The sequence below is a fragment of the Vulpes lagopus genome, chromosome 1 (assembly GCF_018345385.1).
Source record: "Vulpes lagopus strain Blue_001 chromosome 1, ASM1834538v1, whole genome shotgun sequence".
Taxonomy (NCBI): Eukaryota; Metazoa; Chordata; class Mammalia; order Carnivora; family Canidae; genus Vulpes; species Vulpes lagopus.
Window position 1 is genome coordinate 70770061 of NC_054824.1, and position 20898 is coordinate 70790958.

The window sequence follows — 20898 nt, forward strand, 5'->3', positions numbered from 1 at the left end:
CACCGAGTTACCACACTCCACCTTTTTAAAGATTTTATTTTGGGGAGGTAGTTTCAATCTGAAGAGCTATTTCTGGGATAAACCAACCAGCATGTTCCATAGATGGGCTGTGGGTCAGGCAGGAACTATAGAATCCTGTTTAGGGCTTAATGTACAATAGACCAGGAAGCAAAGTCCATTCTCCTCATATGACAGAGGTGCTCCGAGAACATAATTTGAAACGACCTAGAGGCATTCTGAACACGTCCTCTGCTCAAGGTGCCGTATTGAGGAGAGCAGATGAAGATAAAAAGAATCAGGGCCTTTCAGCTCAAAATCTGTGCAAGTGGAAACCCACTTAGGCCCTGGTGAAAGTGTCTGGAACCCTATATTTAGGAGAGATCTGAGTGTTTCTCGCTCAGGATCTGGCTCTGTCTTGATCCCAGACCCTAACACTGGCGCCTGGATTGGAGAAGAGGCAGTTCTCAACATAGGATCAGAGCCTGAGGCAGTACGAGCTTGAGAATCAGAGCTTGAGGCAAGAAAACCCAGTTGTTCTCCAATTACAAAACATTTCAGTCCCTGAAATAGCTTTATTTCACTTAATAACAATTTAAAACCCTTGCAGGAGCTTTCTGTTCCGGGGTAACTTGCTAAGCGCCGGAGGCTCGAGGCTCGCGGCCGGGCGTGGCGAGCGAGCGCCGGCTCCGCCCTGGGCTTCGGCGATCGGCAGGTGTCGCGCGTCCCCGCTGGTCGCCCTGCTGGGAACCGGGGCCCGGTCTGGGGAAGCGAAAGTGAAAGTGTTGGGTGCGGGGCGCCCCGTTTGCCGAGTGTCGCCGGCGCGGACGAAGGTGAGCCAGGCGAGCGCGTTTCCGAGCCCGGTGCTCGGCACGTAGCGGAGAGCGCTCCGGAGCTGCAGTCCGAGGCCGCCGGTGGGTTCGCGCGGCCGGAAGCCGCGAGCGCCGACCCACGCCCCCGCTGGGCGCCCCCGCGCCCTCTCTGCGGGCCCCCGGGCAGCGCGAGGACGCCGGGCGGGGAGCGCAGGCGGCCCCGCGGAACGCGGCGGCGGCGGCGGCGGCGGCGGCGGGCGGGGGGTCACGAGAATTTTATACGGGCCGAGGCTCCCTCCGCGGGCGGGACGCCTTCTGTCTGTCACAAGCGGGGCGTACTGCTGGGCCCCGGGGACGCAGGCGGGCCTTTTGGGGTACGACTGGGTAAAATGAGAAGCCGAGGGACAGGTTGGGCCTAGTCGGGGTGGTGAGCATAAGGGCAAAGATGGGGACCCCACCTCTGTAATTGCTCATCTTCTTCCCCCAGCTAACGCCATGCGGTCCCCTGACCTGAGACCCTGGGCCTTCCTGCTGCTGGCTGACTGGGCTCTGCTCTGGCTGCTTCAGGGGACTCTGGGGGCTCGCCTTCCCCGGGGGCTTCCAGGCCTGTGGCTGGAGGGGACCCTGCGGCTTGGCGGGCTCTGGTGGCTGCTAAAAGTGGGGGGGCTGCTGGGACAGGTGGGGACCCTGCTGCCCCCGCTCTGCCTGGGGACTCCGCTCTTCCTCTCCCTGAGGGCCCTGGCCCCAGGGCTCTTGAGCGCCCCCCTAGTCACAGTGGCTTCGGCCCCCTGGAGCTGGCGGCTGGTGGGGCACGGGGCTGCGTGGCTGAGCTGGGCAATGTGGGCTCTGCTGAGCTCCCCGGAAGCCCGGGAGAAGGAGCAGGGCCAGGAGAACAAAACAGACTTGATGTGGAGGCTGCTGAGGCTCTCCTGGCCAGACCTGCCTTACCTCGTCGCAGCCCTCTTCTTCCTTGTTGTTGCTGTGTTGGGTGAGTCAGGAAGAGGGCCCTGGGAACTGGAGGTGGGCAAGGGCCCTTGGTGCCAGCTCGGTCATCTGTTCTCCTTCATACCTCTCTCAGGTGAGACGGTCATCCCTTACTATTCTGGTCGTGTCATTGACATCCTGAGAGGTGATTTCGACCCTGACGCCTTTGCCACCGCCATCTTTTTCATGTGCCTCTTCTCCGTTGGAAGGTAGGTGATGCTCAATTGGATCCGTTTGCGAGCGCCCCATCTTTACACGGCTGTCCATTTCCTAGCTCTGTTGTCAGGTCCTTTTTGTACACCGAGCATAAAATACTTAAAATATGTGTGAGTTGTTTATTCACCATTCTATTTCACACACTCATCCATTCATTCTTTCAATCCCTGTATTTACCAAATTATGCTTCCAATCCATATTTGCTGTTTGCTGAAAGCAGTTACTCAAAAGTGTACTTCCTATTGATCAATTCACTGCCTTTTTTTTTTTTTTTAAATTCAGTCCTCAGTTCTCTTTGCTTCTTTGCAGCATTTGGCTTTAGAATAGCCTCTTATTATTTTTGATCTCTTTTTTCATTTAGTTTTTATGGACTCTTCTTCTTCTTCTTCTTCTCTTCTGCCTCTCATGGTACACTTTCTCCAGCCTTATATTTCTTTTCATTCTGTGCTTTCTCCTCTGCTTCTCTCACTTATTCTCTCCTTCTCTGCACCGGTGTCCCCTTCTTCCCCCATCTCCTTCTTCCTCCACAGCTCACTGTGTGCTGGCTGCCGAGGGAGCTGCTTCACTTTCATCATGTCCAGAACCAATGTGCGGGTCCGGGAGCAGCTCTTCTCCTCCCTTCTGCGCCAGGACCTTGGTTTCTTCCAGGAGACTAAGACAGGTGGGGCCTGGAGTCCAGGTCTAGGATTCCCCTGGACAGTTCTTGTCCTTTAGTTACCTCCACCCGTAAACAGCCTCTCTTCCCACCTGTACCCATGGTGCCAGGGCAAGGAGCTTCTGTGCTCTCTTTTGGGACAGGGGAGTGAGGTGGCCTCCACTGGTCTCTGCAAGTGAGGGGGGTGTTTGGAAGTGGAGGCTCTGTCAATGGGGAAGGCTGTGACGGGGAGTCCCTGGGGTTCTGCATTATACCTGGTTTCCTCACTGGCACTGTCCTCTACAGGGGAGCTGAATTCAAGACTGAGCTCAGATACCAAATTGATGAGCTGCTGGCTTCCTCTTAATGCCAATGTGCTCTTGAGAAGTCTGGTCAAAGTGGTGGGGTTGTATGGCTTCATGCTGAGCCTGTCACCTCGACTTGCCCTCCTCTCTCTGCTCAAGGTGCCTCTGGCAATAACTGCTGAAAAGGTGTACAATGTCCGCCATCAGGTATGTGGGGATGTTAGGGGATCCCTGTATAGTATTTGTTTTTTTGCGATTGGCTTATTACTTTGGTATAATGTCCTCCAGGTTCATCCATGTTGTAGCATGTGTCAGAATTTTCTTCGTTTTTAAGGCTAATATTCCATGGAGGCATAGACCACATTTTGTTTATCCGTTCTTCTGTTGCTGGACGCTTGGGTTGCTGCCACCTTTTGGCTCTTGTGAATAATTCTACTGTGAACGTGGTGTACAAATATCTGCTTGAGTCTCTGCTTTCAGTTCTTTTGGATAGATACAAGTAGAATTGCTGGATCTGACTGTAATTCTATTTTTAATATTTTGAAGAGCCGTCAGTGTACTAGTTTTCACAGTGCCTGCACCATTTTCCATTCCCACTGGCAATATACAAGGGTTTCAATTTCTTCACATCCTTCTCCAATACTTGTTATCTTCAGTTTGTTTCTTCTTTCTTACATTCCCCTGTATTTAAGACTGGAAGTTTGTACTTTTTGACCACCTTCCTCCAATCAATCCCCTACCCCTGCCTCTAGTCTCTGGTATCTACAAATCTGATCTCTTTTTCTATGATTTTTTTTTTCTTCAGATGGCACATATAAATGAGATCATACAGTATTTGTCTTTCTGTCTGGCTTATTTCACTTAGTGTAATGCCCTCAGAGTCTATCTGTGTTGTTGTAAGTGGCAGGATTTCCTTCTTTTTTATGGCTGAGTGAAATTCTGTTGTATACATTTATGCACTGCTTTTTAAAGAATAATAGCGATTCTTATATTTTTGAGGTGATTTTTATTTCCACCATGGTTTTGATTTGCATTTCCCTAACGTTCAACATCTTTTCCTGTGCTTGTTGGCCACTTTTGTATCTTTTTTGGAGAAATGTCTGTTTAAGTTCTATGCTCATTTTTTAAAAATTGGGTTGTGTTTTATTTGTTGAGTTGTAGGACTTCTTTCAGTGTTCTGGATATTAGCTCCTTATTAGATACCTGATTTGGAAATTTTGTCTTCTATTCTGTGGGTTTCCTTTTCTGTTGATAGAGTCCTTCGATACACAAATCTTCTTTAATCTTAACGAAGACCAATTTATCTGTTTTTTTCCCTCTTTGTTGCTTGTGCTTTGGGTTCATATCCAAGAAATCATCACCAAATCTAGTGTCATGAAGCTTTGCCCTGATGTTTTCCTCTAAGAGTCTTAGCTCTGGTTTAGGTTTTTGATCCATTTTGAGTGTCATTCCCACCTTGTCCCTGTCCCTGTTAGCTAGCTGTGGCTCCTTAGGAAAATTATCCCTTCTTTCTTCACTCAGACAGTGAGGGTGGTGTGAATTACCTTAAATGAAGGAGCAGAAAAAGCCTGTATCCCCTGCCCTATCCAGCACTGAGAGCTCATCATATTTTCTTTCCTCCCTCTTTACTCATTAGTCTTTCTGGAAAGAAATGTGAGGAAGGAGGAAAGAGGACAGTTTGATATTTTTAGGTCAATGAGTGGAGCATCCCCAGGGCAGGGATGAGACATAGGGGTCTCCTGTCTTCTGCTACATCAGCCCCTTGCATCCCCTGGCCCGCTTTTGCAGGCAGTGCTTCGGGAGATCCAGAATGCTGTGGCAAAAGCAGGACAGGTGGTGCAGGAGGCAGTTGGAGGGCTGCAGACTGTGCGCAGTTTTGGGGCCGAGGAGCACGAGGTCTGTCTGTATAAGAAGGCGGTGGAGCGATGCCGGCAGCTGTGGTGGCAACGAGACCTGGAACGCGCCCTCTACTTACTCTTTCAGAGGGTGAGAGGCTGGTGGCTGGCAGGAGTACTCAGTGTGGGGCTGGGGGAGCGATGGGAAACTTCAGGGCGTCCTGGGGACCCTGCTGCTCAGCGTGGTAGGAGTGGAGAAGGCAAAGAATGCGGACTCTTTCAGTGCCTTTCTTTTTGCCCTCCAGATGCTGCACTTGGGCATGCACGTGTTGATGCTGAATTGTGGACGGCAGCAGATCCAGGCTGGGGACCTCACCCAAGGTGGGCTGCTCTCCTTTCTGCTCTACCAAGAGGACTTGGGCCGTTATGTGCAGGTAAGTCAGGAGCCTGGGCATACTCTTTTTTCCCCCATTTTTCTCTCTGGTGAGCCTTGAGCTTTATTTGCTCCCCTTAAAAATATAATACAAATGAAACAAAATCCCAACTGATTGTGTTATGGGGGACTTCAAACATATGCAGAAAAACCAAAATACCTATAATGAGCCTGCATGTACCCATCACCTTCTTTAAAATTATCAACTCATGGCCAATCTATTTCAACTGTACCCCCACCCATATTATTTTGAAGCAAATTCAAGATACAGTTTTATCTATAAAAGCCTCGGTACATACATGTCTCTAAAACTTAAACATTTAAAAAATATAGCCATGAAGCCCTTATCACACCAAAAAAGTTCAAATCAGTAATTCCTAAAATTTATCAAATACAGTGTTTATATTTCCGCTTGTCTGATACATGTAACATATGTTTATATATTACATTTATCTCTCTCATGTATGTCTGAGGTAGCATCAGCCATCAATGTTCATTGCCTAGATCCATTATTAGGGGTTGCAAGACAGTGACACTTTACCATTCCTCCATTTATTCGCTGGAATACATCTATCCAGGAAAGAAGACTTCTCTTCATCCACTCTTTGGTAAACCAGTGGTACAGTCTGAGTAGGAAAGGTGGAATAGCATTTAGTTTTTTTCCTATATTTACCAGATTTCAAAAATAGTTACTTCATCTTGGTCTTTATTTTATAATTTTCCTAGATATTTGTGAGATGTCTTTTATGTATGGAGAACTGTGCTAGGTACTCTGTTGGCTTCAAAGATGAGGTGGGCACAGTGCCTGTTTTTTTTTTTTTTAAAGATTTTATTTATTTATTAGAGACACAGAAACAGAGAGAGAGAGAGGTAGAGACACAGGCAGAGGGAGAAGCAGGCTCCATGCAGGGAGCCCGACGTGGGACTTGATCCTGGGTGTCGAGGATCACCCCTGGAGCAGAAGGCAGCGCTAAACCGCTAAGCCACCGGGGCTGCCCACAGCGTCTGGTTTTAAGGAGCTCCCTGTCTAGTTAGGCAAAACAGAACTTACTGTGCACAAGTAATACAGAACAGTAATTGGAAGGTCTGGGGATAGAAGGAGCGCTGAACAGGAGGAGTATGGACCTCTCTATCCTTTGTGTTGCAAATTGGCACACTGGGGTATTGGGTTGCCTTTACATTCCATCCAAATTGCACATTTCAAGTAGGCAATCCTTTTTGGATGAGGGAAGGAGAAGCCTGGCTTGGGCAGAGTGTGGCCTGGGAGTGTGTGAAAGCTGGGGAGTTGGTTTCTGGTGAAGCAACATTTGACTAGCTGACTCCTCCAATTCTCTTTTCCAGACCCTGGTGTACATGTGTGGGGATATGCTCAGCAACATAGGGGCTGCTGAGAAGGTGTTTCAGTACTTGGAACGAAAGCCAAACCTGCATCCTCCAGGGACGCTGGCCCCTCCCACTCTGCAGGGCCTGGTGGAATTTCAGGATGTCTCCTTTGCATATCCCAACTGCCCTGACCAGTCTGTCCTCAAGGTGCCTGAAAGGGGCCACAAGGAGGGAATGTGGACCCGTGGCTCTCAGGCAGCAAGGCCTCTGAGAAGTTGATCTTACCTTTGACAGAGAGAGAAGGGTAGGGAACTGAGGTAAGCCTCTAACCCTTGCCTGGCCTTTCCAGGGGCTGACCTTCACCCTTCGTCCTGGCCAGATGACGGTGCTGGTGGGGCCCAATGGGTCTGGTAAGAGCACCGTGGCTGCCCTGCTGCAGAATCTGTACCAGCCTACCAAGGGGCAGCTGCTGCTGGATGGGAAGCCCCTCTGGCAGTATGAGCATGGCTACCTGCACCGACAGGTGGGTGGTCATAGAGGAGGAGGAGGGATAGAAGAGAGGAGGGAAGAAGCGTGTGCAGAAAGCATGGGAAAGGGGGGTCAGTGGGAAGAAACCCAAGGAGTCCACTCTGAGAGAGGTAGGCCAAGAGGAGAAGGGGATCCCTGCCACGGGGGTTGATGTGCAGTCCCATGCTCCCATCTCCTCTGCACAGGTGGTTTCAGTCGGGCAGGAGCCTGTGCTGTTCTCAGGTTCTGTGAGAGACAACATTGCCTACGGGCTGCAGAGCTGCAGTGACGAGAAGGTGCTGGCAGCTGCCCAGGCTGCCAACGCAGCCAGCTTCATACAAGAGATGGAACATGGACTATATACAGGTAACTTCAGTCAGTGGAGGACCTGGAGCTGCTTCGTGGGGGCGTGGGTTGTGTCCCTGTGACTCTATCTGCTGTTTCCTTGCCCGATGTTTGGCTCCGACTTCCCCACCTTCTCCAGCACCAGGAGTTCTCAAGTTGCCCATCTGGTTTGTTCCTGACAGCCTCACAGCCATTGGTAGTGTTCCCTCTCTGAGGGCAGCCTAGCAGGCCCTGTCCTCCCTGCTCCTGCTCTCTTGTGAGCACTCCTGATGGGTACTAGTGGAACTGCTGGTGTGCACTTGTCCCTGCTCCTGGGGAGGATGTTGTTGAGGCCACTTGTGTCTGAGGAAAGGTATTTCTCGGTTTTCTCAGATGTAGGGGAGAAAGGGAACCAGTTGGCTGTGGGACAGAAACAATGCCTGGCCATTGCCCGGGCCCTCGTGCGGGACCCACGAGTCCTCATCCTGGATGAAGCCACCAGTGCCCTGGATGTCCAGTGTGAGCCCGCTGTGAGTACTGGTGTGGGAGGGTGGGGGCAGTGGGCGCCTGAGGAGCACCCCTGAAGGATCAGCCTACACAGAACTGGGCAGAGAGAAGATGAACGGCTCACTGGTGGAGGGTAATCACTGGTGGAGGGGTATCTGTGCTTCCCCGGGGGGCAGGGAGTGGAATGGAGGACATGGGGTGTGGAGACACCCTTCTTCCACAGCTTCCTTTACTACCTGCCTCCTGCAGTAGGACAGCTGAGAGAGAAGCGCAGGGTAGACTCTATCATCTACTCTTCCTGACTTTCATCTTTCACACCTCCTTTACCTGATGCTACAAGAGATGGTGCCCAGTTGGGATATGGTGCCCATCCTGTTCTTACTTTTCTTTTCTTTCTTTCTTTTTTTTTTTTTTTTAAGATTTTATTTATTTACTTGAGAGAGCAAAAGTGAGAGGGAGAACACAAGCAGGATGAGCACAGAGGGAGAGGGAGAAGCAGATTCCCTGCTGAGCAGGGAGCTGGGGCTTGATCCCAGCACTCCAGGATCATGATCTGAGCCAAAGGCAGATGCTTACCTAACTGAGCCACCCAGGTGCCCCTGTTCCTACCTCTCTGAGGTATTATGATCCCCCCTCTTCAGCTGCAGGATTGGAAATCTCATGGGGACCGAACGGTGCTGGTGATCACTCACAGGCTGGAGACTGTGCAGAGTGCTGACCAGATCCTGGTGCTCAGGGAGGGAGAGCTGCTAGAGCATGCACAGATCCTGGAGGGGCAAGACCTCTATTCCCGCCTGGTGCAGCAGCTACTGGAGGACTGAGGCCCCAGGGCTCCAGGGCCCTTCTCCTGGCCATCTCCATGATCCAGAGTAGCTCGTGCTCCGAGTTTCCCTGGGCTTGTGCCCCTGGATAGTTGCTCCTGGAGCTGGGGGCATGATGGAAGTTTGGACCATGTGTGCTCCTACCACGGCTGGCAGTCGAGGTGGGGAGAGGTGGTGGTGCTGTCTGTGTCCAAGAGCCTCATTTCCCTGGTGCTGCATAGCATATTGTGGCATGATACATCTATTTAAAAATATTTTCCTTATTATGTAAATAGCACGTATTCATCAAGAAAAGTAAAACTAACCCTTGTTTCATTTCCCAGAGGTCACCATAGCTACTATTTTGCCAGCTATCTTGTGTCTTATGTGTTCTTTGAGAGAGATATTACCCAATGTGACATAAATATTTGTGAGGTTGCCTTTCTGTATCTTTCCCCATTCACACTGATGCCTGATATTTTGGAGGAGGCTAAGGTATGGAGGGGTAGAGCAGGTTCCTAATTAATAGTGTTAATAAAACATTAATAACATCTGTCTATAGAGTTTTAATGTGAATAGGAACTATGCTGAATGCTTTTCAGACATTTTAGTCCTTTTCCTCAACCCTGTGAGATTGGTTATCTCATCTTACAGACAAGGAAACTGAGTCTCAAAGAGATTAAATAACTTTCCCAAGGTTACACAGTGGTGGAGTTGGAGTTGAATCTAGGCCTGACCCCTGAGTCCACAATCTTAAACAATAAATTATGTTATATCCTGTGTTCATAGTCTCAAATCCATAATCAGATCAGGCAAATAGCTCTGAAATCACTGCTTTCTCTCTAGTTCTGTTGTTATTATAACTTTCATTTAGTCTTAGACAATTCCATCTCCAAAGAGCCTTCCCCTCCATTGGTTCACCTCTTCTGGCCATTCTTTGTGAAGTCATTTTTCTTTCTAGCAGACACATAGGGCAACGTCACTTCTGTAACATCCTTCAAGTGTTCTTCATTCCTTTCTGCTCACATCTTCCTCAGAGCATACGAGGTTGTGCAGCCCACTCGCAGCACCCTTTCTGTTGCATTAAGCTCCAGCTGTGGCAAATTCCCTGCCCTCCTCATGTCTTTGTGCCTTTGCATATGGTGTGTGCTTGCCATTTCTTGAACTACCCTTTCCGATTTACCCCAAGTCCTTCAAGACTGAACTCAGGGGTCAGGTCTTCAAGGAAGCCTTTCCTGATCTCAGTCTGGAGAAAGTGTCCTCTCCAGGCTCTTCTATCACTCCAGGGTTTACGTCTTTCAAGGATTAAACTCTTTGTCTTCCCACCCCTCCGTTCTTTCACTAGACCATGAGCTCCTGGGAGGAAGGCCATATATCTTATTAAGCTTTATATCAACTCCCTGGCACAGGGCTCGATTCATAGTAGACCACACAAATTAGTAAAGCTTCTCAGTCCTCCCTTCACATGCCAACCACTGAAGATTCAAGGCTGTGTTCATTACTGCCTTTTGGGAGGGACTTACCTTTGAAGGTTCCTATTCTAGGAAAGAGAAAGTTTCACATTCCCAGAGACAGCAGGTACTTTCCAGTTCTCAAACGAACTAGCCAGAACTTCTGCTGTTTTGCCTTTTTTTTTCTGCTTGGCAACCCTTGGGAATAGGGTGGGGTCAGAGTAGGGAGCTTCTTATGCAGATCAACCTTTGCTTCAGTCTGCTTTTTGTGTCTTGAATATCACCTACCATGAAATACCCACTTTTTTCCTTCTCCTTCATTTTTTTTTTACTTTAAATTCAATTAATTAACATATAATATATTATTAGGTTCAGAGGTAGAGGTCAGTGATTCGTTAATCTTATATAACACTCAGTGCTCACCCCATCATGTGCCCTCCTTCATGTCTGTCACCTACTTATCCCATCCCCTCACCCATTTGGAGAGAGAGAAATCTGGCCTAATTCCTTCCCCCCTCAACCAAACGTCCTTCCTCTATGTATATGATGGGAATAATAATTCCTGTATCTCCCAACCTAATGGAAACTGTTGCCCCTCATGGGGAGGGCATCTTCCTCATGGAAGATGGTCTGTTAAAATTCTTTGATATCCTCAGTATAGTGACACCCATAGACTCCTAATACTTTAAGCCCAGAAGGCATCTTAAAAGTAACATAGCAGTCAAATCTTACTTTACAAAAAGAGAAACTGGACTGAAATTGCATGGCTACTCAGTGATCGAGCTGGGAAGAAAACCCAGACATCCAGTGGGGCAGTTCAGAAAGATGTGGCAAATCTCAGGACCTTAAGGTCTGGAAAGTTGGTTATCTCAGGGAAATTCCTAAGTAGGTCCTATATCAGGGACACATTCTGAAAATGTTCCTGGAGGTCAAAGTGTGGAACTTAGGCAAATACCAACGAGTGTGCTCTGGTCCTGTAACCACAGATAATAGTAATCACCCTGCCTACCATCTAACACCATTTCATCTGTCCACCACTTAACTTCTCCTCCTTATGTACCTTTGTCAATCTTTCCCATTAGGTCATATTTTATTAATTCCAAAGGAAGATATGAATGGAGAGGGGAAACCTTAGGAAAGTCTCATGGATTTCTTTGGAACTCCCAGATGACCTCCCACTCCATCTACTTTGCCCTATGTGGAAATAGTGTTGAATTCCAAGTCCATTATGCCCTAGCTGAGTCGGATAGCCACTTGTAGTCCACATGGCAGTTGTGATTCAAGAGGAGGAAGAGTACAGTTGTCAGAATCTTGGAGAAGTAGGAATGAGGAAAACAAAGATCTTCCCAGTTTTTGGTGCCAAGTGAGCAATAAAAGCACCCATCTGATTGAGTCTGGTGTCCATCTAATGATCCTAGCAAATACTAGGTTTTGAAACTAGAGTTTTATGTACTTATAAATTGTAATAACTTTAATGACAATAATCATTCAAGTACTAGGCTAAGTGCCTGACATATATCTTCCTACTTTAAGATAATCCTAAGTGGCAGATATTACTGTATTAGTTCTGAGAATGAGAAAATGGAGATTTAGGCACATTTACTAACTTGCCTGGGTCACAAAGCTTGGAAAAGATGGACTCTGCCCAGCTTTACTACAAAACTCCTCAAAAGAGTTACCTATATTTCCTCTATCTGCTTATTCTCCTACTATTCTCTTTTTAAAATATCATTTATGCAAATAAGCAATACACTAATGCGATTTAAAATCCAAAAGCCACAAACAGGTATGCAGAGGAAACCCTCACTCCCATCCTTCTCGTGGTTTACCAAGACCCCTTGTATACACAACTCATGCGTAAGCCTTGTGTTTATCCTTCTAGAGAAATTTCATGTATATTTAAGCAAATATGTGTATATACTCTTGTTCCCTATTTTTACAAAGAGCAAGTCCTTAGATCCACTGTTCTGAACTTTATTTTTTACACTTAGAAATATATGGCTATATAGAATATATATATATAGAATATATATAGAGAATATATATATAGAATATATATATATTCTATTTTATGGAAGTATCATATTTCATTTAGCTTGTCTTCTCCTATTGATGGGTAGTTGGGCGGTTGGATGTCCTTAGCTAATATAAGCAATGCCTTCTATAGATATTATAATACACATGTGCAAGAATATCCATAGGATAAAATTTTAAAGGGGGAGTTTCTGAGTCCAAGTGTATATACATTACTAATATTGATATATGTTGAAAAATTGCCTTTACAGAGGTTATATTCATGCACAGTTCCATCAGCAATATGAGTTTATCTGTTTCCCCATATTCTCACCAATACAGTGTTAACTTTTTAGATTTTGTCAATCTTACGGAAAGTGACATCATATGATAGTTGTCATTTGTTTTTCTTTTATTACCACATACATAAGGATACTAAATTCAGCAAGAAAAATTGGGACACAGGAAACAAAGATGAGAAACATACACATATACAAAGCAACAGCAACAACAACTCATCTGCCTAAAATATGCATGAGGAATGAAAAATGTCTATAAAAATCACCAACAATTATGACTATTAAATTTAAGGACATGATGGAATGATCACAGCACGAGAATGAGGCAGATAAAGTAAAACATTCTAAAGTCTTTATCTTGGGCAGCCCAGGTGGCTCAGCGGTTTAAGTGCTGCGTTCAGCCCGAGGGTATGATCCTGGAGACAGGGGATCCAGTCCCACGTTGGGCTCCCTGCATGGAGCGTGCTTCTCCCTCTGCCTGTGTCTCTGCCTCTCTCTCTCTCTCTCTGTCTGTCTCTCATGAGTAAATAAATAAAATCTTTAAAAAAAATTAAGTCTTTGCCTTATTTGGAAGGAGGGTAGAATTTAACTTTGGATATTGCTAATTTAGGTAGTGATGTTAAAAATGCAGGAGTAAAAATAAAGCTACCCTATGACCCAGCAATTGCATTACTAGGGATTTACCCAAAGGACACAAACATAGTGATCCAAAGGGGTACTTGCACCCGAATGTTTATAGCAGCAATGTCCACAACAGCCAAACTATGCAAAGAGCCCAGATATCCATTGACAGATGAATGGATAAAGAAAAGGTGGCATATATATAATGGAATACTACTCAGCCATCAAAAAGAACAAAATCTTGCCATCTGCAACGACATGGATGCAACTAGATGGTATTATGCTAAGTGAAATAAGTCAGAGAAAGACAAATACAACAGGATTTCACTCATGTGGAATTTAAGAAACAAAACAGGATCATAGGAGAAAGAAGGGAAAAATAAAATAGAATGAAAACAGAGAGGGAGGCAAGTCATAAGAGTCTTAACTATAGGAGATGAACTGAGGGTCACTGGAGGGAGATGGGTGGGGGGATGAGGTAATTGGGTGATGGGTAGTAAGGAGGCCACTTGATATGATGAGTGCTGAGTGTTATATGCAACTGGTGAATCACTAAATTCTACCTCTGAAACTAATAATGCAGTATATGTTAATTAAATGGAATTTAAATTAAAAAAATTTTAAATGTAGGGCTAACTCTTAATTAATATAATTAAAATTTAAAATTACTATGCCTGTAAGAGGAAAATAGAGAATACTTAAAAATGTTATCAATTTAATATGTGATGGAGAAAAAAAGGAAGCAAAGAAAGAGCATAACAAAATAGAAAACACAGTATTAGTAGAAGCAAATCCAGAAAATTTAGTAATCCCAATATATGTAAATAGATTAAATTTGAAGTTAAAAGAGGTTTTCAGATTGGATTAATAATACAGTTGTCCTGCTCTTATCTGTGGGGGATATGTTCCAAGACCTCCCAATGGATGCCTGAAACCACAGATAGTAACTGAACTCTATGTATACTTTGCTTTCCCCTATATGGACACACCTATGATAAGGTTTAATTTAAAAATTAGGCACAGTAAGAGATTAACAACAGTAACTAAAAATAAAAGAGAACAAATATAACAATATACTGTAATAAAGGTTATGTATTGCTTCTGTCTCTCAAAATATCTCATCTACTGTGCTCACCCTTCTTATGATGATGTGAGATGATAAAATGACTATGTGATGAGATGAAGTGAGGCAAATGATGTGGGCATGGTGACCTAGCATTAGACTACCACTGACCTTCCGACCTTCTGATGTCAGGAGGAGGATCATTGACTTTTGGGTGGCAGATGACCATGTATCACTGAAGGTGAAGCAGTCAGTAAGGGGATCACAAAGTCCAGTTACACACTTCCCATTAATCACAAAGAAAACCTAAAGACAGGAAAAGGTTAATCAAAACATGCAATAAGATATAAACAATCAACACCAACAGAAGACAATGTTTGTAGTTACTTTGATACCTAGAAATGTAGTCTAACATCAAAAGAATTAGTAGAAAGATGATCATTGAATAATGATAAGAAGTTACTAGAACATTATATTAAAACAGATCAGTTTACACGTAGCAAAAAATAGCACAAAATATACATACAAAATATGTAGGAAAATATAGATGGAATTATAAAAAGAAATTGACAAACAGAAACTTATTTCTCAATAATTACAGATTAAATGGAAAAATGAGTAAGGATGTAGGATAAACCTATTGGTGACTTTGTCTATAATTATCTGGGAGTCTAAAATTATCTCACAAAATGGATAAGCCAAGTATTAGCATTTAGAACACATTAAGTGTACAAAGGTAAACACAAAAAAATGGAAAAGGAGAGGATTTAAGCTGTCAATTTTATGATGTTCATAACCAACAGAAACTAAAGAAAGAGGAAACTAAATGAAGAATAAAATTATCAGGACAATCCCAAAATATACACCATTTAAAATATCTGAAAAACTGCAACTTAGAAAACACGAGGCACAATGAAAGATTTTCTAAAAAAAATACTCATATAAATGGTATATTTAACAGAAAATAGTATCACAAATCACAAATTACACTGAATTTCTTTGCTAAAATTGCAAATGGGCTTAACTGATATATAAAATAAAAATCTTTTTAGATTAGATTGAAAGAAAAACTACTGTTTGTAATATACAAAAAACACACCTAAGAGTGACTCAGAAAGTTTCATTTGTTTATTCAAAAAATAAAATCATGGGAAAGGCATAACAAAAGAATGCAAACAAGAAACAAACAGAGGTCACAACACCATTGTTATAACAGGCAAAATTCAAACGGAAAAAATTGAGTGAGACAAGAAGGCACTTTTTAATGTAAAATGTAAAATTCATAATGAGTATATAAGAGCATAAGAGATGTGCATTTAAGTTTAGACAGCACATAAGTAACTCTCATTAAGCTGAAATTAAGGGAGATACAAGGAAAACATTCAGAAATGTACTAATATTAGGTGACTTTAATTTGCTTTTCTCAGTGAACAAAAATAAGTATGATCACAGAAGATATTCCAACAGTATAAAATTAGATCTGATGGATCTATATTAAGACTTCTTCATTAAAAGTACAGAATACATCTTTTCAAATTCCAGCAAAACATTAATGAAAATGGACTACATACTATGGTACAAAGAGCCTCAATAAGTTCCTAAAAGTAGAAATGATATAGATACTATTCTCTGACCATAATGGAACAAGCCAGATAACAATTTAAAAAATCAGGAAAGAGAAATACTTCTCCACATAGAACCTTAAAGAAACTGTGTCTTTCTTGATCAGAGAGAAAAACAAACATGAAAAATTTCTAGAAGAATTATAATTAAAAATCATATATCAAAAGTCATGGGATATAGCTAAGGCAGTACTCAGCAGAGAATTCATGGACTTAATTGCTTAAATTGATTAAAGGAAAGAATGAAACCAAGATTAAGTGAAAAGAACAATACAATGAATCACAGGTAATAAAAATAAAGCAGAAATTAAAGAGTTAGAAAATGGAAAAATAGAATAAATTCAAAAGCTTTAAGAAATTTCAGTAAAATAAACCACTGACAAACCTAATCAAGAAAAAGTAGAGAAAATAAAAAATGACTAGGACAAAATTAATACATGAACAGGGGAAAATTATAGATTACTTTGTTCAATTTTATAAAAATACACTTAAAATTTGGATTAAATGAATAATTGTCTTGAAAAGTTTAGCAAAACCAATCCCTTTAGGGGTAGACTATTTGTGGGACGCCTGGGTGGCTCAGTGGTTGAGTGTCTGCCTATGGCTCAAGGCATGATCCTGGGATATGGGATTAAGTCCCACATTGGGCTCCCTGTGGGGAGCCTGCTTCTTTCTCACTACCTATGTCTCTGCCTCTCTCTCTGTGTCTCTCATGAATAAATAAATAAAATCTTAAAAAAAAAAGAGGTAGACTATTTGTATAGAATATTTCCAATGAAGAAACAGGAAAAATTGTAAAAGAGCTACCCCCGTAAAATCTCCAGGTACAGATATTTAGGGCAATACAATAAAGACTTTAAAGGAAAAAAAAGAGAGAGAATTCTAATCCTAATTAAATGGTTCAAGAGCAGTAATTCCAACAGTATTCTTTTAGTGAAGTAAGTATAATATCAATGTTAAACTATGACAGTGCACAAAAATAAAAACTATAAATAAGAGACACCTGGGTGGCTCAGTTGGCTAAACAGCTGTCTTCAGCTAGGGTCATGGTCCCTGGGTCCTGAGATTGAGCCCTACCTTTGAGCTCCCTGTTCAGCAGAGTCTGCCTCTCTCTCTCCGTCTGCCTCTCCCCCAGCTCATGCTCTCTTGTGCACTCTCTCTCTCTCTCAAATAAATAGATAAAATCTTAAAAAAAAAAAACTGAGAGAACAAAAAACCTAAATGAATTTACTTATTAATATTGATACAAAAATTCTTAAGAATATTTACAATATTCTGTTTACAACAGAATCTAGCACAAGTTGGAAAAAAAACCACCTCAAAATAGGGTTGAGTTTGTTTCACAGAGCCTTTTTAAAGTTCATAATATTATAATTTAGTGGATATTTCCTAAGAATAATGAGTTCAAATAAACAAATAAGCAAAACAAAATGCCACCAACATTCACTTTTCCAGCATAATGTGATAGACAAAACCATCCTAGGAGAAATACTGACACTAAAGCACAAATTAATACATTGGGTGGATCCACCCAGTCAGCAGTCATATCAAAGAAGTGATAGCTGATTAGAGCCCAGACTTTTGGTTCCTCATTCCCAAATTTATTCTCACTCACTAAGATCACGAATTTGCTTCTGGCACCCCAAATTCTTTTTTTAAAATTTAAATTCAATTAGCCAACATTGACTACATCATTAGTTTCATATATAGTGTTCAACAATTTATCAGTTCTGTATAATACTCAGTGCTCATTACATCACCTATCCTCCTTCTCAGCCAATTACCCCATTCCCCAGCTACCTCCCATTCAGCAACCCTCAGTGTGTCTCCTATAGTTGGGAGTCTCTCATGATTTTTCTCCCTCTCTGATGACTACCCATTCGGTTTTCCCTGAATGGTAGATTCCCTTCCCTTCCCCTATGATTCCTGTGCTGTTTCTTATATTCCACATATGAGTGAAACCATATGATGATTCTTTCTCTGATTGACTTATTTTGCTCCGGTTCCATCCATGCCGATGTAAAATGGTATTTATCCTTTGTGATGGCTGAGTAATATTCCATCATGTGTATACACCACATCTCCTTTATCCATTCATATGTTGATGAACCTCTCAGCTCTTTCCACAGTTTGGCTATTGTGGACATTGCTGCTATGAACATTGGGGTGCAGGTGCCCATTGGATCTCTACATTTGTATCTTTGGGGTAAATCCCTAGTAGTGTAATTGCTGGGTCATAGGGTAGCTCTATTTTTAACTTCTTGAGGAACCTTCATGCTGTTTTCCAGAGTGGCTGCACCAGCTTGCATTCCCACCAGCAGTAGTAAGAAGGTTCCCCTTTCTCTACAACTTGACCAACATTTGTTGTTTCCTGTCCTATTAACCATTCTCACTGGTGTAAAGTGGTATCTCATTCTGGTTTTGATTTGTATTTCCCTGATGACAAGTGATGTGGAACATTTTTTCATGTGTCTGTTGCCCATTGTATGTCTTCTTTGGAGAAATATATGTTCATGTCCTCTGCCCATTTCTTTACTAGATTATTTGTTTTTTGGGTGTTGACTTTGATAAATTCTTTGTGGATTTTGGATACTAGTCATTTCTCTGATATGTCATTTGCAAATATCTTCTCCCATTCCGTAGGTTGCCTCTAAGTTTTCTTGACCGTTTTCTTTGCTGTGCAGAAGCTTTTTTGATCAAGTCCCAAGAGCTCATTTTTGCCTTTGTTTCACTTGCTTTTGGAGACGTGTCTAACAGGAAGTTACTGCAACCTAGAGCAAAGAGGTTACTGCCTGCATTCTCCTCTAGGATTCTGAAAAATTCCTGTCTCACATATAGGTCTTTCATCCATTTTGAGTTTATTTTTGTATGGTGTAAGAAAGTGGTCCAGTTTCATTCTACTACATGTGGCTGTCCAATTTTCCCAGCACCATTTATTGAAGAGACTGTCTTTTTCCCACTGGATACTTTTTACTGCTTTATTAAAGTTTAGTTGACCATAGAGTTGAAGGTCCATTTCTGGGTTCTCTATTCTGATCCATTGACCTCTGTGTCTTTTTGTGCACTAGTACCATGCAGTCTTGATGATCACAGCTTTGTAATAGAGCTTGAAGTCTGGCATTGCGATGCCACCAGTTTTGGTTTTCTTTTTAACCTTCCTCTGGCATTTTGGGGTTTTTTTTTTGATCCCATACAAATTTTAGGAATATTTGTTCCAGCTCTGTGAAAAATGTTGATGGTATTTTAATAGGGGTTGCATTAAATGTATAGATTGATCTTGGTAGCTTAGACATTTAAACAATATTTATTCTTCCAATCCATGAGCATGGAATGTTTTTCCATTTCTTTGTATCTTCCTCAATTTCTTCCATAGGTGTTCTATAGTTTTTAGAGTACAGATCCTTTACCTCTTTGGTTAGGCATATTCCTAGGTATATTATGAATTTTCAGTGCAATTGTAAATAGGATTGATTCCTTAATTTCTTTTTCTTCAGTCTCAGTGTATAGGAATGCAACTGATTCCTGTGCATTGATTTTATATCCTGCCACATTGCTGAATTGCTGTATGAATTCTAGCAATTTTGGGATAGAGTCTTTTGGATTTTCCTTGTAAAGTATCATGTTATCTAAAAAAGAGTGAGAGTTTGACTTCTCTGCTGATTTGAATGACTTTTATTTCTTTTTGTTGTCTGATTGCTGAGGCTAGTACTTCTAGTACTATGTTGAATAACACTAGTGAGAATGGGCATCCCTGTCATGGTCCTGACCTTAGGGGAAAAACTCTGTTTTCCCCCATTGAGAATGATATTCACTGTGGGCTTTTAGTGATGGCTTTTATGATACTATGTTCCCTCTATCCCTACACTTTGAAGAGTTTTAATCAAGAAAGGATGCTGTACTTTGTCAAATGCTTTTTCATCATCAGCTGAGAGGATCATATGATTCTTGTCCTTTTATTAATGTGGTGTATCATACATTGATTTGTGAATGTTGAACCACCCTTGAAGCCCAGGAATAAATTTCACTTGCTCTTGGTGAATAATCATTTTAATGTACTATTGGATCCTATTGGCTAGTATCTTGTTGAGTGTTTTGGCAACCATGTCATCAGGAACATGGGATCTTTGTCTGGTTTTGGGACCAAGGTAATGCTGGCCTCATAGAATGAGTTTGGAAGTTTTCCTTCCATTTCTATTTTTGGAAATAGCTTCTGAAGAATATGTATTATTTCTTTAAATGTTTGTTAGAATTCCCTGGGGAAGCCACCTGGCCCTGGACTCTTGCTTTTTGGGAGGTTTCTCATTGCTCCTTCAATTTCCTTGCTGGTTATATGTCTCTTCAGATTTTCTATTTCTTCCTGTTTCAATTTTGGTGGTTTCCAGGAATGCATCCATTTCTTTCAGAGTGCCTAATTTGTTGGCATTTATTTGCTCATAATATGTTCTTAAAATTGTTCGTATTTCCTTGGTGTTGGTCGCAATCTCTCCTCTTTCATTCATGATTTTAATTTAGGTCCTTCCTCTTTTCTTTGTAATAAGTCTGGCTAGGGATTTATTGATTTTATTAATTCTTTCCAAGAACCAGCTTCTAGTTTCGTTGATCTGTTCTACTGTTCTTCTGGTTTCTACTTCATTGATTTCTGCTCTATTTTTTATTATTTCTCTTCTGCTGGGTTTAAGTTTTATTTGCTGTTCCTTCTCCAGCTCCTTTAGATTAAATGTATGGTTAGCTTGAGTATTTGAGATTTTTCTAATTTTTGAGAAAGGCTTGTATTGCAATATACTTTCCTCTTAGGACTGCCTTTGCTGTATCTCAAGGCTTTGAACAGTTGTGATTTCATTTTCATCCATTTCCATTAATTTTTAAAACTCTTCTTTAATTTCCTGGTTGACCCATTCATTCTTTAGTAGAATGCTCTTTAACCTCCAAGTGTTTGTGTTCCTTTCAAATTTCCTTTTGTGATTGAGTTCCAGTTTCAAAGCATTGTGGTCTGAAAATATGCAGGGAATAATCTTTTGGTATCAGTTGAGACCTGATTCATGACCCAATATATGATCTATTCTGCAGAATGTTCCATGCGCACTCTGGAAGAATGTGTGTGTGTGTGTGTGTATATATATATATATATATATATATATATATATACTCATAG

General features: G+C 42.4%; 1 protein-coding gene across 4 annotated transcripts in view; it reads left to right on the plus strand.

The window, feature by feature from the left end:
• Positions 1-698: 698 nt before the first annotated feature.
• TAP2 (transporter 2, ATP binding cassette subfamily B member) overlaps positions 699-20898 on the plus strand; it is a 28742-nt gene continuing 8542 nt past the window's right edge. Inside the window, exons 1-12 of one of the 4 annotated variants that reach the window (XM_041761590.1) lie at positions 699-830; positions 1297-1797; positions 1888-2002; positions 2540-2670; positions 2950-3155; positions 4737-4934; positions 5089-5217; positions 6558-6746; positions 6889-7062; positions 7253-7412; positions 7764-7900; positions 8519-9230. In XM_041761590.1, the coding sequence (XP_041617524.1) occupies positions 1305-1797; positions 1888-2002; positions 2540-2670; positions 2950-3155; positions 4737-4934; positions 5089-5217; positions 6558-6746; positions 6889-7062; positions 7253-7412; positions 7764-7900; positions 8519-8698 (2112 nt within the window). In that variant the 5' untranslated portion in view covers positions 699-830; positions 1297-1304 and the 3' untranslated portion in view covers positions 8699-9230. Of the gene's footprint in view, positions 912-1063; positions 1798-1887; positions 2003-2539; positions 2671-2949; positions 3156-4736; positions 4935-5088; positions 5218-6557; positions 6747-6888; positions 7063-7252; positions 7413-7763; positions 7901-8518; positions 9231-20898 lie in introns of those variants that run through there. The other 3 variants (XM_041761579.1, XM_041761600.1, XR_005988863.1) reach the window with 3 other exon arrangements.